The following is a 17275-nucleotide window of genomic DNA, read 5'->3' on the forward strand; positions in this document are numbered from 1 at the left end:
AAGTGACTTCCATTTATTTTGATACATCTTTTCCCCATGATGATTTACAGGATCTTTAAGCCAATATAAATATCTGATTATTTGGGTATACACTTGCACAATACCTCAGCAATATCCTTCAGCAAGAAAAACTCTGAAGAGCAAAGACTAGACACAATTACTAAGTACAGTGAAAATCTGCTGCAAATATTTCTGAGGTAAGAAAGCACCACATACCTGTTCAACTAAGAAAACCACCCTTACAACACAGGATGATTTTATTTTTACATAGGACCTAGAACACTTAAGATGCCAATTAGGTACTGAATGGCAGAGCAACACCCCCAGTTTGTGCCATGAATTCATAGGGAATAGGTTCCAACAACTCGGGTTCCTTTCCATTGGTCCTCACAAAGTGTGCTTCTCTGGGAAGGGCAGGCTGGCTCTTTAGTTGAACCCAGGTACCTTTCTCTTTGGCTTTCTTCTTTTTCTGATCATTTTCCTTGACAAGTTTCAGGAAACTGTCATGACTTTTTAAATGTTTAATATGCTCAATATGCACATTAATCCTCTTGGCAAGTGTCTTGCCCTTAACTTGCTTGTTTACAACAGTGCCAGCAGCATGTTGGGTAACGGTGTACACTCTTCCTGCTTTGCCATGGTGACATTTGTGAGGCATCCCTTTTTGCACAGTACCCATTCCCTTGATGTCTACACTATCACCCTTTTTGTAGATTCGCATGTATGTGGCCAAAGAAACAACCCCATGTTTTCTAAAAGGTCTAGAAAACATATACCAGGTTCCCCTCCTCTTGCCCCCCCCTTTTTTTTGTGGAACCAGGGACTGAACTCAGGTTTTTGCGTTTTGCCAGGCAAGCGCTTATTCTACTGAGCCATCTCCCCAGCCTCTCTCTTGTCCTTTGTGTTAGTCATTTTTGCAAATTACTAGAAGATGGCAGTTCCAGCCGAAAGGCAGTGTACCAGTTTCTGATAGAGGTAACACCTAGGACAGGTTTCAAAGTGTGGTCTCCCAAGCAGCCTCTTTGGTATCACTGAGAAACATGAAGTGCAGATTCTCAGGCCCCACTGGGGAGCTATTGAATCTGAAACTCCGGAAGTGGGGTCCAATCATCTGTCTCTTCATAAACCTTTCCTGTGATTCCCTTGCACAAATTTTAAACATCAATGCTACTCCATTGGAGTGCCTACTCTCAATATTGGCTTGATACTGGAGCCCACTGGGGAATCTTAACAATATATTAATACACGATTCTCTCCTCCAGAGGTTCTGATTTAATGGGTGAAGTTTAGGGTTTGGGATTTTCAAAAAGTTCCCCGAGTGGTCTATTGTATGTCAAAGCATGACGTGCAGGACACTTACAGCACTTTATCTTTTTTTTTTTTTTTTTTTTTTTGGTGGAACCGGGAATTGAACTCAGGCCCTTGCGCTTGCCAGGGAAACGCTTATTCCACTGAACCATCTCCCTGGCCATCATTTCATTATTGGAGCAATCACAGCCTCTTCCTTCTTCTCCCCATGGCCGTAGGCATGTTTTCTGGTAACAACTGTGAAAGAGAGACTTGAGCAGGCTTGAACCCTGCTATCTGCAGACAGAAAGTGTTAAGCTCTTGCTTCTCTCTGATGCCCTAAAATTTCCAGAGGGGAAACTTGCATTTTTCGTATACTGCTCAGACTAGACAGAGCTGCCAAATTTAGTAGCCCAGTGTTAGCACACTTGTTATCACAAGAGCAATCTATGCTCTCCAATACCATCTTTATAAGGGGGCTATTTTGAAAGCTTGTTTGGAGGTTCTAGCAGGCGAGCGCAGCTACTCGTATACCCCTGACCGAGGAACGGTCCTCCTCTGTCCAGGGTGGTCATCCTCTGTGACCGAGTGCTCAACTTCGGGAGAGATGCACATGGATCGTTGAAGGAGGAAGGGGACACACGCCTAGCCAGCCGGATCAGCTGAATCAACCCTGGAGATCAATGGGGTGACAGATGTCACAGCCAGATTGCCCTCACATCCAAGGGGGCTATTTTGATTGCTACATGTCTACCCTCAATCAAGGATTACAAGGGTGTTAAGTGTAAACCCCAAACTCCCTACCCCAGCCAGGAGAAAGCCTAACTCTGCTGTTGAGGTGCTCAGCCCCATCTATGCATTAGTCATCAGAGGTGAAAGGATAGCTCAGGTACTTCCTAAAAAATGAACACCCCACACTTTTGGTCAGGAGATGAACTGGTGTTATACTTACCTTAGCAGCTCTTGACTGGAAAGTTTACTCAAGGAGACTGCTTGTCCTCAAGAGTCATGCTCCCTGCAGAGGGTCATTGTGAGAGATTGTTGTCCCCCCTTCCCAAGTGGTGACTCAGCCATCCTCAGCATCTTGCTTTAGGGATTCCAACAACATAGTTTCGAGTTCTACCTTTATTCCCTCTCATCTTGGGCTTGGAGACAAGTCATTCTGCTTTTTGATCCTGGGTATCTTGTTTATAAAGTGGGGTTTTGTGACACTTAAGTGAAATAATGGGACAATGAGGTTTGGTATTTTTTTTCCCCCGCATTTAGGGTAGGGTCTACAGGGTTTTCAGGGTCTTACTACTAGATTGGACTTGCAGTGAATCTCCTGTTTTACAGCCTCCCAAGAGCTGAGATTACAGGTATGTGCCACCACACCAGTCTCAATCACCATCTCAGCATGCCCTGGGGGTGGGGCCGGCATGGCAGGCCTGGGGATTGAACCCCCAGCCCCTCTCCCTGCTTGCAGGCAAGGGACAATGAGTTTTGAAATGCTGTTCAAACTGTGAAATGCTGCAACATGCAAGAGGTCATTACAACAAGCTCCTGGAGGCCAGGGATACAGCTTAGCAACGTAAGCACCTGCCTGGCAAGTGCAAGGTCTTGAGTTCAATCCCTGGTACCACCAAAACAAACAAACAAACAAACAAACTACAAGCTCCTGTTCTGGAGGGCAGAGATTGGAGGTGGAGACATGTAAAATTAACCATCATTCCAGGGTTGGTAGCAATTTTCTCTATTAAAATTTTTTTGGGTTGGGGAGATAGCTCAGCCACATAAGTACCTGTCTGGCAAGCTCAAGGTCCTGAGTTCCATCCCCACATGCTGTCTGGGCCCCAGAACCAAGTGTGATGGCACATGCCTGTAGTCCCAGTGCTGGGGAGACTGAGACAAGAGGATCACTATGAGGCTGAACTGCATAGTGAGAACTTGTATCAAAAATAAAATAAGGACCAGTGAGATAGCTCAGTGGACTAAGTGCCTGCTTAGGCAAGTGCAGGGACTGTGTTCGATTCTGGTACCATGTGCTGCTTCAGTCCCACCTCGGGCATGTGAGCCACTGAGTCCAGGTGTGGTGGCATATGCCTGTAATCCCAGTGCTAGGGAGGCTGAACACAGGAGGATCACTAAAAGTCCGAGCCATGTAGTGAGACCTTGTAACAACCAAATACATTAAAAATAAATAAATTTCTTCTTTCTGAGTTAGGGTCTCGGTATGTTCACACTGGCCTCAAACTTGTGGCAGTCTTCCTGCCTCAGCCTCCCATGTGCTGGGATTACAGGTGTGTGTCCCCATGCCCAGCTGCAGAAGTTTTCAGTGGCACAGAGAGGAGGAAGCACTGATGGCTGGTCACATGGCAACCACTGGAGTCCCTTTAACTGGAGCAAGAGTTGGTTCTTTTTCACCACCCACCACACTGGTATCTGTTCTTTGTTCTTCTTTCAGTTTCCACAAAACAGCAGCCAGAACCCCATTGCTTCAGGGGAGAGTTCCTGCGCCTTTCTGCTCTAACCCAAGAGATTCATCTCTTAATTCCTTGCTGCACAGCTGAGCCTGGAGGAAGAAGCTAAACAAAATGTTATTAATAGAAAAAATATGGTTCTGGAGAATGACACATGGTCAGGCTTATAGGTAGCGCAGCTTAACTATTTGTTTGGCTTCAATATTTCCCTTCATTGATAATGAAGTATTCTGGTCTAGATTCTGTTACAAGAAACTACATGTTTCCTCTTAGGTGACTGAAATCTCAAGTTCTTAACCTGGCCCTCTCCCCTTTCCCTTGCTCCTTACACTGGACTCCCCTGGAGACCTCCTTCAGAGCCTTTCCCGACCACTCTTCCTGCCCCAGACTGAGGCTCCCCTGTAACATATTTTCTTTTTTTTTTAATTTTTTTTTTTACTTATTTATTTGTGTGTGTGTGTGTGTGTGTGTGTGTGTGTGTGGCCAGTTCAGCCCACCAGGGGGCGAGGCTGGCTGGCATGTGGTGCTGGGGGACTGAACCGCGGTCCCTGTGCTTTAGCTTAGCTTAGCTTGTTCTAGGTAGGTGCTTTAGACCACTGAGCCATCTCACCAGCCCCTCCATTCACTTTTGAAGAATACAGTATCTGGGTTGTTTCTTATTTAGCTCTTATGAGTACAACAGTTATGAACAAGACCTTTATGAATAGTCTTGTTCAAATCATTTGGTGGACATATGTTTTCATTTCTCTTGGGCCCTGAGGATAGTAGATACAGAATTTCTGGTTATAGGTAACATGCATATTTAACTTTATGCTAAACCGTCTAACAGTTGCTCAAGGTAAAGCAGTCATTTTTCTGTGCATGCTGACTGTGTGTGAGTTCCAGGTGTCTACATCCCACCACATGGTATGGTCAGGTCTTACAACTTAGGGAAGTCATGTGTATGAGGTGGAACCTCATTTGGGTGCTACTTTTTATAACAGGAGGAATGATCAGAAGCTGACATCTAAAGAATGAGAAGTAACCAAGTGAACAGGATGGAATCTTGGTTCTTCTAGATAAATACAACAAAGTCCACAGAGGCCTCAGTGAGTGTAAGAAGCAGCAATCACAATGAACTGAAAGGGAATGTAATGTGAAGAGGGTGCAGTGGGAGTGGTAACACCTCTGAGCCATTCGCTTTCGATGGACTGTAGGGATAACCATCAGTGGCCACAGTAAACAACATCAATGAAAGTAAATGTCTTGGGCTGCATAAAACCCCAGGCATTTCATATGACCCTGTGGAAGTAATGAGGGAGATTCATAATGACCTAAATTGAGTATCTTGTTATCCTAGTAGAAAAGTGCTCAGAAAATTTGATGTAGATGGAGGACATGTGACCTTTCTTCCACATGTCCATTGTAGTTGCAAATTCATGCTTAGCACATATGAGACTTATGGGTGAGATCAAGTACTCTTACAAGGCCCGAGATTATGAATTTAAAGTGAAATCATTCTTCCTGTTTGTCCCCCCTCCCCGCAACAATCAGCTGCTCAGTGCAGGTATAAAGCCTCCTTTTCTGAGAGTAGTGCGCAGCTAGATTGTTGTTTTCTCAGGAAAATACTGGTGGGCAAGGGAATGGTTAGTGATACTTCATAGGCTCTCAATTGGACCAGGAGAGAAACGAAGAATGAACAAAAAGCTGATGGATTTATAGATTAGAAATCTCAGTTAATTTGAAGAATAATAACAAATGAGGTGCTAGCATAAGGAGTAGAAAGGCTAGGTAGTGGTGAGCAAAACTGGAGCTCTTCTACGGGGTGGCGAAAGTGTTCAGGGTCTGACGTTGGAAGGAATAGTTCAGTTGAGGAGAAAGTAAAAGAACTGAGAGACCAGGATACTGAACAGATCATTAACATGCATGTTGAACTCATCCATGAAGTTTAAGGATGATGCTAGGAGATGACTAGGAAGTCAGAAGGATGGATGGCATGGTATCCTTGAATATTAAGAGCTTTCAAGTTGCAGAGATCTTTGCAGGAGGAGGGGGCAAACCATTAGGAAGTTCAAGGTCAACTGTCGGAACACCACCAATACACCCTTGGGGTTGGCAGTCTTCCAAGGGCTGAGTGACCCACCCACACCAAACCAATGGTGACCGCTTTATTACAGACCTTCCCACCAGGGGGCGCTACCAACTTTGGAAACCCAACCTGCAATGTGTCCGTGAAAGCCAGGAAAGTCTCAGCCTGAGCTCTGAGGACCCCTAGGGATCGTTGGAGATATTGCCAGGAGCTCGGCCACCCTCAGCACAGCTACACTTGGGAGAGTTTATTTTAAAGTGAACCTAAATCTTAACAAAAAAATCCAGATTTCTAAAAAAGCTATTGAATTATTCGAAGATTTTACTTATACATGTATTTTTTCAACAAAAGGAGACTACAGCTCCAGCTACTATCTTATGGAGTTTGGTGATCTCCTTAGGTAAGTTTCTCACAATTACATGTTTTTAAGAATTAACACCATACTGAAATTTTTCTTTATCCATCTCTTTTTGGAAGCATAACACAGTGAAAAGGATGCAGGGATAGAGTTAGAATTGTAGTATTGTCACCATCAATATTAGAGTGCTTACCAGAAACTGTTCTAAACATTGCACATAAATTATCTCACTCTTTTTGTGATGTTATAGGGTTAGAACTATCATTAACCCCGTTTAACAGGTAAATAAGGATAAAGGCCACATAACTAGATACTAGAAGTGGCGATGGTGGTTGGGATGGAAATACCATCCAGCTTTTGATAACTAGGGTCAGCCAGGGTATGCTGTAAGAACAAACTTCTCAGTCTCAGTAGTTTACTGTGTGGGTGACTGAGAGGGCTCAGCTTATCATGCCAACTGGAGGAGCAGGGCTAACGTAAGCTTCATGTTGACATACTCTCACCACCACAGTTACTGATCATCACTAAGATAAGAGTATGCAACCCCATCTATACCAGAAACGAAATGCTTCTGCTTGAAAATGATCTCACTTCTCATAACAGAAATCCATCAATTCTCATTTTACTGGCTGAAGTAAGTTGCAGGCAACTCTGAATTGCAATCATGAACCTAGAGGCAGGTAAACCAGCCTAATTGGCATTAATGAATAACACAAATACTCAAGAGATCTGGGCAGGTTATATCTTCCCAGCCTCAGTTTCCCTATCCACAATAAGAGCATGAACATTTCATTAGGCTCCCTTGTGGCAGAGATCAAATAGGGGTGTTTGCTATGTTTACTACATCCAATCAAAACTTCCATCAGTTGAGTATCTTGGCCCTATAGCAGGCAACCCGTCAGGTTCTTCTTACAGGGCTGCTTGCGGAACAGCCTTTGTTTAGAGGGAGATACAGATCAGTCTTTGTCACCTGCACACTGGAGGTTTTGAGCTATAGGTTTTCGTTTTAATCTGTAGCATAGTTGTAGTCCTGGCCCTTCCTAGAAACTTGTGTGGAATCATCAGATGTCCATGTTAGCTTGGGAGACTGTAAGGAGCTCCTTCCTCCGGGTTTCCCAGCTCTTTGAATCAAGTCAGGCCCCGAGTTTCACTCCACAGAACCTCTTCAGGATGTCTGCTGTGGCTCAGGGATGTGCTAAGCAACAGAAACTCCCTTGCCAATCAAGAGCATCCCCCAAAATTCATACAACCAGCAGTGACCACGGACCGACCACCTTCTTGGAGGATCCTTCCTCTAGGTCTTTAAGACTCTTCCTCAGTCCTCTACCAGACCGGGATACAAGTTTCACCAGAGCCTTGCTCAATACTCAACAGATGCTTCCTGCATTCGAATGCTTTAAGACCTCTTCATATCAGGTGATACAAGATGATTTCCTGTAGAATTGTGTCTAGAGATGCAACTGGGTCAGTTGAACTTCAGGTCCTGAGAGCATGTGAAACTAAAATAAAGCCAAACTGGGGATGGGGCGGGGGAGTAGGTGAGCGGAGCAAAGGAGAACACGCAGGCCTGGCGGGGGAGCAGACGTGGAGGCGGGAAGGCACCAGGCAACAGAGGCCACAGCCGGTGCAACAGGAGAGGAAGGCTGGGGAAGACACCGACAGAAGCCTATGGTCAAAGTCCAGAAAGAAGAAATGGCACGCTTTTGATAGGGCACAATACCAGGACCGGCAGGATGGGTGGAGGGCCCATACTGAGTCGGTGCCGCTTCCTTTCACTTGCCAGCGCTTACGCTCCCCAAAGGCGCAAAGCGGACACCGACTCTCCAGCACACCCTACAGCGCGAGTAGGCGGAGCCTCACCGCACCCCATCACGTGGCCAGAAGCGCCTCCGGCACGTGACCTACCCCGCGCTGAGCCAATTACTGCCTGCAGGGGCGGAGAGGCTGAGCCCAAAGGGCGGGAGCATCCGTAGAGGCCGTGTGTTCTCGCGATGTTTGCCGCCGTCGCCCCAGTGCCGCCCACGACCTGGAGCGAAGGTCTCGCGAGGCTTGGGCGCTGCGGCGGTAGGAGGTGGACGGGGAAGGACGGAGCCGAGCCGCTTCTGCCTCCCTCGCTGACTCCCTCGCGCGCACGCCCGCCCCCTCCCTCCCTCCCCTCCCTTCCCCCGCCCCGGCTCCGGCCCATTCGCAGTTCCGTCTTGTGCTAGGGAGGATGTCGGGCTCGTCGCTCCCCAGTGCCCTGGCCCTCTCGCTTCTGCTGGTCTCTGGCTCCCTTCTCCCAGGGCCGGGTGCCGCTCAGAACGGTAAGCGAGGTGCCGGGGGCGGGCGGGCTGGCGGGCGGGGCCCGAGGGCGCCGGCAGCTGAGGATCGGGGTCTGAGGGGCAGATGCTGCCTGGGGCCTGGAGGAGCGGGCGCCGCCGAGGTGGGGGCGCCCGGCGCGACCCGCATTGGTGGGGACTGGAGCAGCTCGGGCACCCGAGGAAGCCGGCTCGAGGAGTGGAGTAGCGGGGGCGGGCGAGGGGGGCGCAGCTCCTCCTGGAGGTAGCGGGGGACCGGCGTCTGTGTGCTAAGCGACGGGCTAGTTTCCCCAAGTCGAGGCTCTCGGAGCTGGCCTCGGCTGGGATCCTCCGGGCGGGGGGCGGGGGGAGCCCTTAAAAATCAGGGAGAAATGGAAGGGAAGGGAGTTCCTGGTGGTGAGCTGAGTGGAGAGCCCCGGGGAGGGGTAGAGAATCGGGAACCTCGGGTCTGGAGGTGGAGGGAAGGTGGGTAGGAAGATGAAGGAGTGGGTTGACTGCAGTGTAGGGGACCTGGAAAGAAGCAGCGGTGTCTCCACTCGATCTGGGGAGGAGGCTGGGTTTGCCGAAGAGGGTGGAGTGCTGGGCGTCCGAGGGTAGCGGTTGGGAGAGCTGAAAGGAGTTTCTAAATAAGGAGAGGAAAATGAGCAGAGGATGGGGAGAAAGGGTTGAAACTGAGGTGGGGGAAGCACTGGAGAAGTAGGGTGCCTGGCTGTAAAGGTGGGGGTGGGGGAAAACGAAAAATAAGGGAAGGGAGTAAAATGCAGGAAGCTGAGGGTGTCACGTTGGTTTGCAGTGTGGAGAGTTGAGTTTGGGAAGACAGGGACACAGCTGCAACTGCAGTGGTGGGATTGAGGGCAGTTAGTGGCGGGAGAGAGACGGAGGACGTGATTCTGAGATCTGAAAGTTTTAAGACTGAAGAGATGCTATTTTTGAGAAAGATGAAAGTGGCCTTTCGGATGTGTCCAAGGTGCAGTGGAAAATGAGGGAATTGAATTTTGAACTGACGCTCCTTAGAGAAGATGGAGAAATGCTGGGAAGTCAGGCGTGGGAGAATCTAGACGAAACAGATTCTTCTTATTGAAGGCAGGTGTTAACAGTTAAGTTGCGGATTGTGAACCTGTTTCTACTCTTGTGAAAGAGCTTTTGAGGTTTAAAAATATTTTTGTATGAAAAATTTATGGAGAGTCAGTATAGGAGAATGAACTACAAATTATAATGTTTCTTCATTTTTGTTAAAACCATAGCAGCCTTTAAAAAAAAGCAGTGACATTTACATGATTTTAATTTATTAAAAAAAACCCACAACAACCACCAGTGGTAGGGCCAGTGGAATTGAGTCTTGTATAAAGAAACTGGACTTACATTGCTGAAGATTACAATAAAAATCTATCACAGGATTGAAAAAACATTGTTGGAATGAATTGTACTATTCAAATCTTACGTATACTTCATGGCCTTGGGTTATCGCTGCAGGGGTCAGGAGGAAAACATTTTTGTCTCATATTGAGTGTAGTAACTATATTGAGGTGTGTGTGTTTGTTTTTTTTTTTTTTTTTCTTAAGTGTGAAGTCACTGTGGAAGGCAGAGTAGATTTTTACAGTTAGTATGATTTGTCTTACCAGCTTTTCATCTGTCTTAACATGAGTTAAGCCTAATTCTGATTTCAGCTATTTGATTTATGGAAATAGCATGGTTTTGTTTTGCACAATAGGTGGAAGATCCTTGGTTTTACATGTTAAATCTCAGCTGGCATAGTTTCTTTCCCATGATTTATAATATGGTGAAATTGTAGTTTCTTAGCAACTAAAGGTTTTTGGATAGGCCTAGTAAGACTCATCTGGCTGCTCCCAATGATATGTGTTCTAAATACAGCAGAGTACAGCCTTTCCCTTGAAATGAGCTTGAATTCAGTCACATGACATAACCAGGAAAGTGAAGCTGAGCCTGTTGTTGACCCAAATGAATGTAAATTGAATTCAAGGAAGAAATGGCTATTTTTTGATTTGAGTTTATGTAGTTAAAGGTGCTATTTTATTGCTTTCAATAGCATGTCCTGTGAAAATATTCAAGCTTTCAATTGGTAATGGCTCTGCACTAGTCTAACAGCTTATACATTTTGTGTTACAGTGCTTAGAAAGGGATACCTTACTCTCTGTATGATGTCAAAATGCTCTATAGAGAGGTTAGATTACTTATTAAAAGTGATGCTTTGAAAGAAAAGTGCTTCTGGATTCAAGAATGTGGTCGTTGAGATTTTTATAGGTAGTATGGATGCTTTTCACAAGGCCTCTTGTCATTCCTAAAATGAAGAATTTGAACTGAGTGATCGTCATGTCCTCTTCTACTCTGTATTGAGTCTAGTGGTAATCCCATTGCTGGAGAGATTCAGGGCTTTTGTTCAGATAGATTTGTTTCTGATCCAAATATTTAGACTGATAAGACCACAGTTTCAAGTAAAATCCTTATTTGTTTTTGGTATATATTAATACAGTTTATTTCGTCCAGGTGTGTGGTTGCACACACTTTTTTTTTCTTTTCTTTTCTTTTTTTTTTTTTTTTTGGTGTAACTGGGGATTGAACTCAGGCCCTGGCATTTGCCAGGCAAGCACTTATTCTACTGAGCCATCTCCCCGGCCCATGCACACACTTTTAATCCCAGTACTCTGGAAGACCTGGGTTGGAGGATAACAAGCCTGGGCAATTTAGTGAGACAGTAGCTCAAAAAATATAGGAATGGGGATGTAGCTCAGTGCGAAGATCTCAGTTCAGTCCTCAGTACTGAGGGTGTGTGTTGGGGGAAGTGGGCCATTTAAGCTTGGTGGTGTGATATGTTTATGGTTCCAGCTACTTAGGAAGGAGGTTGTCAGGAAGATCATAAGTTCTAGGTCTGCAGGGCAGTTTAGTAAGATCTTGTCTTCAAAACAGGAACAAAAAAGCCTGAGAATGTAGCTCAGTGGTAGAGTGCTTGCCAAGGCCCTAGGTTTAAATGGCGTGGGGGGAAGATTTCATTTTAAGGAAGAAATTTGTAAGCCGTTCAAAAACTTCATATAAAGTCCAGTGAGTACCAACTGCACAACATAATGTGATCAAGAGCACAGGGTTAGCATACACTAATACAGGAAGAAAAAGAACATAGGCTTTGTAGACTGGTACAGCTGGATTTGAATTATAGCTCTATACTTGAGTGATCCTAAATAAAGCTACAGTTTCATTTGTAAAATGGGATTGTGGTGATGTCAGCCTCCCAGGGGTTGTGTGAAGATTAAATGAACTAATGGCTGGCTCCTTAGAATTAGCCTGGCATAGTCTCAGTAAATGTTATCTGTTACTCTTCTTACCATTTAAAAAGCATCTTTAGCTGGGCATGGTGGTACATGCCTATAATCCCAGCACTGGGGAGGCTGAGGCAGGAGGATCACAGAGTTTGAGGCCAGCCTGAGCTACATAACCATGTCTCGAAATGCCAAAGAAAAAGCATTATTCTTTTTCTTCACATGTTTGTCATTTTCAATAAAAGCAAATAGGCCAATTGAAGGACCCCCACCCCCAGGGACTGTAGTTTTGCTGTTTACCTAACTTTAAGAAAAGTGACCAGAGGGCTGGCTAGATAGCTCAGCGGACTAAAGCTGCCTGCTTAGGCAAAGTGCAGTGGTCAGGATTCGATCCTGTCTCCACCTTCAGGGCGTGTTGAGATGGCGTTGCAGACTGGGCATGGTGTGTACCTGTAATCCCAGGCTTGGGAGGCTGAAAACAGGAAAGAGTCCCATCTACATAGTGAGTCTCTGTAGACCCTGTACCAAATGCATTAAAAAAAAAAAAAAGAAAAAGTAAAGTGTCCAGCTGCACTATTTGCAGTTGTAAATCCTGGTGAGGAAGTTCTTATTTCCATTTGGTTGAGAGGTTTCATACACTGCTCTCACCACCACCACCCCTAAAACAAATATCTTTGAATATGGGCCAAACATCACCTTTTCACAGAATACCACTGTGATAAGAAAACAGAGTGTAATACCGGGCACATAGTGGGAATGACTGGATGAGTGAAGGTGAATTGTAAATATCACCTTGGAGCCAGGTGTGGTGGTGCTTGACTGTAATTCCAGCAATTGGGAGGTTGAGGCCAGCCTGGGGCTACAAAGTGAGTTCGAGGCCAGCCTGAACTGTGTAGTGAAAAACCCTGTTTCAAAAAAAAAGCCCAAAAAACCTGGGAAGCTCAAGATCCTGAGTTTCATTCCTTATACAGAAAATGAAATTGGATAATTAACAGTGGAAGACAATGAGGAATCAAATTTGACTGTTTAGCTCTATTTAAAGAAAACATTTTGCTTGGGTGATACTAGATACTTTTGAGGGTTGTGCTTTGTAACTGTTGCAGTATCTACGTTAGATTATTTGTCTTCTTGTTTTCTGTCAAGTTAGCAGTTTGCTTTTAACTGCAAGTCTTCTTGTGAACTGAAGCCTCATCTGTGGTAGCTGTGGCACAGATACGCCAAATGTCAGGTCACAGATTTTATCGTAATTAAGGCAAACAAGGTTTGCCCACAAGGATTTTGCTTTGGAAGCAAGCCTTTTTAAAAGAGGTCGTGGGCCTTCTGCCTGCAGGCCCCTGACTGACTGAAGTGTCACCAGCGATACAGTGGAGCACACAGATGTGAGTGTTGGGCAGGGTCTGAGAGAGGCCGTGCTTCTGCATCAGGACTTATTGCTAGGTTAGTTTTACAAGGTGCTGGATCCATACTGGAATATAGAAGAGTTTTTTAATTTTCTTTTTTCTCTTTTTTTCTTGACACAAGCAGTTTAGTGAATGTACTAAGGTTTAAAACAAAGGAAAATAAAAAGTACAAATGTGCTTTGCAGTTTATTTATTTGCCATAAACTAAGATTGATGTTCATTATCAGCCTGATCTTGTATAAGCTGTAAAGGGCCTTATGAGAAATTAGACTTTGGGTTTTTTTTTTTTTTTTTGCAGAACCAGGGTTTGAACTCAGGCCCTTATGCTTGCCAGGGAAGCGCTTATTCCGCTGAGCCATCTCCCCGGCCCTAGACTTTGGAATAGATTTTTTTTTTTTTTTTTTGCTCTGAATGCCCTCAGGGGTGGTTTGGCTGGCTGGAGTGTTGGGATCGAACTACAGCAACCTGAGGCTGACAGCTTTGTGGAAGCAGCCACTTAAACAACTGAGCTAAGGCCAGGCCCCCTAAATAAGGTTTTTTTTTTTGCTCCGAATGCTTTTTTTTTTTTTTTCTTAATACTGTTCTGTCACGAAATGTTTTTTTCTTGTGAAACATTACCTGTAGACATTAGTAATAGGCAACTTTTTTTTTTTTTTTTTTTTTTTTTTTGTGGAACCGGGTATTGAACTCAGATCCTTGCGTTTGCCAGTCAAGCGCTTATCCTACTGAGCCATCTCCCCAGCCCCATTAGGCAACTATTTTATAGTGTCTTTTTCTTAAATTTTGTTTTTTAAGTAGTAGTTTCAAAGATTTGGTTTCAAAGAGGACCAGATGTAACTAGAAATGTGTTCTGTCAGTGTGGATGGACATTGTTTTAAGTAAGATGTTTCATATGTAAACTTTGAAACTGCTGGATTCAGGTAAGTTGTTTTTGTTTTTTTTTTTTCCCGTCAGCCAATGTGGGAAGGAGGTATGGTACTAGAGAAATGAACTATGTAGAAAAACAACAAACATTGATTACAAATGTTCAGTGAAAGTCTGAATAAAGTTAAGCGATGAAGTTTTGGAAAAAGCAAAGTTTGGAAAAATTTTCTGATGCATTCTATTCAATACTATATTTACAGTGGGTGCAGTCTGGACAGGCTCAGACAGAGAGATGAAGTTGTGAGAAAGGGAAAGAGAAGACAGGCTGCTGTAGCACAAGGAGAAAAGCAGGGAGCAAGAACGAGGAATGAATCTTCATTGAGGAGCATCTGAAAACAAGGTGGCAAAAGAATAAGTAGACCAGGGACCTCTACGGGAAATGGACACATCAGAATTAAAGCTGTGGTGCAAGAGCTGGGGAGGCTGAGGCAGGAGGATCACAAGTTCAAGGCCAGCCTGGACTTCATAGTGAGATCCTGACTCAGCAGTTTTTAAAATCACCTGTAAACTATTAGCTTGGTCTTTAGGATGCTTCTTTAAACAAAAACATAATTTTACATACAGATGCCTCTAATAATGCAGTGTTTAATTACATGATGCTTTTATTTGGGATAAGGTGCACTTTAAAACTTATTTGTGGATTTTTCTTCAAAGATTGAAATTTTAGTTGGTAAGGATTAGCTTTGGAAGACAGGAAACTAATAAAGTCACTGAATTTAAAAGATAATTTAAAATCATCTCTGTGGATACTGATGTCTAAATTTGAAAGTGAATACAAGTGGAATGTATCTGCCTTCAGATAGTTCATTCCATTTAGGAGTGGGAGTCAGAATTCATGCCTAACTTCAGTTTAGTGTGTTAGCTAAAATTGAAAGTAATTTTAACTTCATTTGCAGGAATGTTTATCAGTCAAACCTAATTTGAGATTATTTTGATCTGACCACTCAGAATTTTTAATTGGTCTATGTGGAAATGAAGTTTGCTTAGTATTTAAAGAATTTATGCATTCACATTTATTTCCACAAAGTTAAGGGAGACATATTTAGTGTTTCTCAGACACCTGCTGGTTTTTTGGTTTGTTTTCATGGTTTTTAAAATTAAACAAAATAGTCTTACCTGTTCCGTAAAAAAGTGTGGTTAGCTTGATAGAAACATCTTGTGTTAGGTTCCTTGCGAGGTGGTGTGCCTATAATTCTAGCAGTCGGGGAGGCTGAGGATCACAATTTAAAGCCCAGTGTGGGCAGTTTAGCAAGAGCCTGTTTCAAAGGGGCTGAGACTGTAGCTCATTGTGAAGGCCCTGGACTCAATCTCTCACACCCCCTTTTCTCCAGCTCTTAAAAAAGTACTAAATGACAGTCTTTTTTTTTTTTTTTTGCATTTCTGGAAGTAATTGTGGAATGTTTTAATATTAGCCTTCCCAAATAAACATAATGTAATAATTTTAATTACTAGAATTTTATGGTGTTTTCCAGAAACATATCAATCTGGGGATGTTTTGCTTCACTTTGTTTTGTAAGTGATGCTCCCAAGTATTGCTTCAAGTTGATTATATAGAGAAATATAAATGAGATGATGTGATGTTACTGTGAAAGTGTCAGGAGTTCTATATTTTATGTAAGGTTTTATTATTAGAAAACATTAAGGCCCAAGTTGTACCAGTAGTTTTAATCGTATCCAAATTGATAATACTGATTCTCAAAACGATGAAATGTACATGTCACCCATTCTGACATTACTAAGAAGAAACAGTGTTACATATGCAGTAGATACATAAAAATGAATAGGTTAAGAATGTGTTTGCATATGTAAATTTATGCTATAGATTCTTTTCTTCCTGATGAAAACTGATACATTAGATGATGTCAAAATTAGAGAAAAGAGGGGCCGGGCAGATGGCTCAGTGGAATAAGCGCTTGCCTGGCAAGTGTAAGGGCCTGAGTTCAATTCCCGGTTCTGCAAAAAAAAGAAAAGAAAAAAAAATTGTTTTAAAAAAAGAATTTGAGAAAAGAAAGGGGGAAATATATATATATATACACACACACACACAATAGTTAATTGTACTACTAATTTCAATTAGTTTATTGAAAAGAACAGTTATTGCTTATATTGTTCGATCAATTTTGCACGCCTGTATCTGGTAATCTAAGCAATTACTTTGAAGATAACAATATATAATATAATAACCATTGTTAATTTCCTGTCATCTTGTTTTGAAATTTTGTATCATTTTTGTTGTTTTTTTCTTTAAAATTGAAAAAAATTATCTTCCAGTTCTAAAAATTACTATTCTGTTGACTCTACAGCTGAGGCCCTGTCTCCAATGGGCAAATGACCCAGAGAAATAATAGCATTTTTAAAGTGTTTCTTTTTAAGCTTGCTTTGGGTAATAATAAAAATTGATTTTGAGACCTACACTGTTTTGAAACCTGTTTGTCTGTAAGTTTCCTTTAGACAACACTTACGTTTCGACGAAAACAAACCATTGTCAGTTATATAGAGATCTTGTATTAAACTTGGTGGGAAAATTACGGGTGTGCATTAAAACAATTAAGTGAAAAATCCAGCCAGGTAGGTAGATATTTTGCATTTTGTTTCTGTTGGTTGGAAAGTGGATGGCTAATGGAAAGGAATTAATGACACTTAACTATATTTCATGCCCTTTGAGGAAGTTTGATTTTTCGATATGATTTATTTTCGTCTGTCCCTTAAAAGTTTAAGACCTCTGAACCTATCCATGGTTGTTGAATGTTACCTTGGTAAATCCAAGGAACTTCCTAGATTGGTATTCCTTGGAAACAGTATCTTTAAAGGGTTTTTTTTTTTTTTTTAATTTTTTTATTTGTGTGTGTGTGGCCAGCTCAGCCCACCAGGGGCGGGGCTGGCTGGCCTGTGGTGCTGGGGGATTGAACCACGGTCCCTGTGCTTTGCTAAGCTTGTTCTAAGTAGGTGCTTAAGACCACTGAGCCATCTCACTAGCCCCTAAAGGTTTCTTTTTATAAACCTTTTCCTTCTTTATCTCTTAACTTGGTCCATTTCCTTAGAATTTTTCTTTTGCATTTTTTTTTTAATTTTATTTATTTATTTGTGTGTGTGTGTGTGTGTGTGTGTGTGGCCAGCTCAGCCCACTAGGGGGCGGGGCTGGCTGGCATGTGGTGCTGGGGGATTGAACCACGGTCCCTGTGCTTTGCGAAGCTTGTTCTAAGTAGGTGC

The 17275-nt window shown here is 43.3% G+C and overlaps 1 protein-coding gene and 1 pseudogene across 2 annotated transcripts in view; one reads left to right on the forward strand and one right to left on the reverse strand.

The window, feature by feature from the left end:
* Positions 1–337: 337 nt before the first annotated feature.
* Positions 338–1902, reverse strand: LOC105741855 (annotated as a pseudogene).
* Positions 1903–8193: 6291 nt separating this feature from the next.
* Nptn (neuroplastin) overlaps positions 8194–17275 on the forward strand; it is a 71830-nt gene continuing 62748 nt past the window's right edge. For both annotated transcript variants that reach the window (XM_004628746.3, XM_004628747.2), the window contains exon 1: positions 8194–8475. In XM_004628746.3, coding sequence (XP_004628803.1) covers positions 8385–8475 — 91 coding nt within the window. In that variant the 5' untranslated portion in view covers positions 8194–8384. The remainder of the gene's footprint in view (positions 8476–17275) is intronic.

The sequence above is a fragment of the Octodon degus genome, unplaced genomic scaffold (genome assembly GCF_000260255.1).
Source record: "Octodon degus isolate 3935 unplaced genomic scaffold, OctDeg1.0 scaffold00026, whole genome shotgun sequence".
NCBI classification, from domain to species: domain Eukaryota; kingdom Metazoa; phylum Chordata; class Mammalia; order Rodentia; family Octodontidae; genus Octodon; species Octodon degus.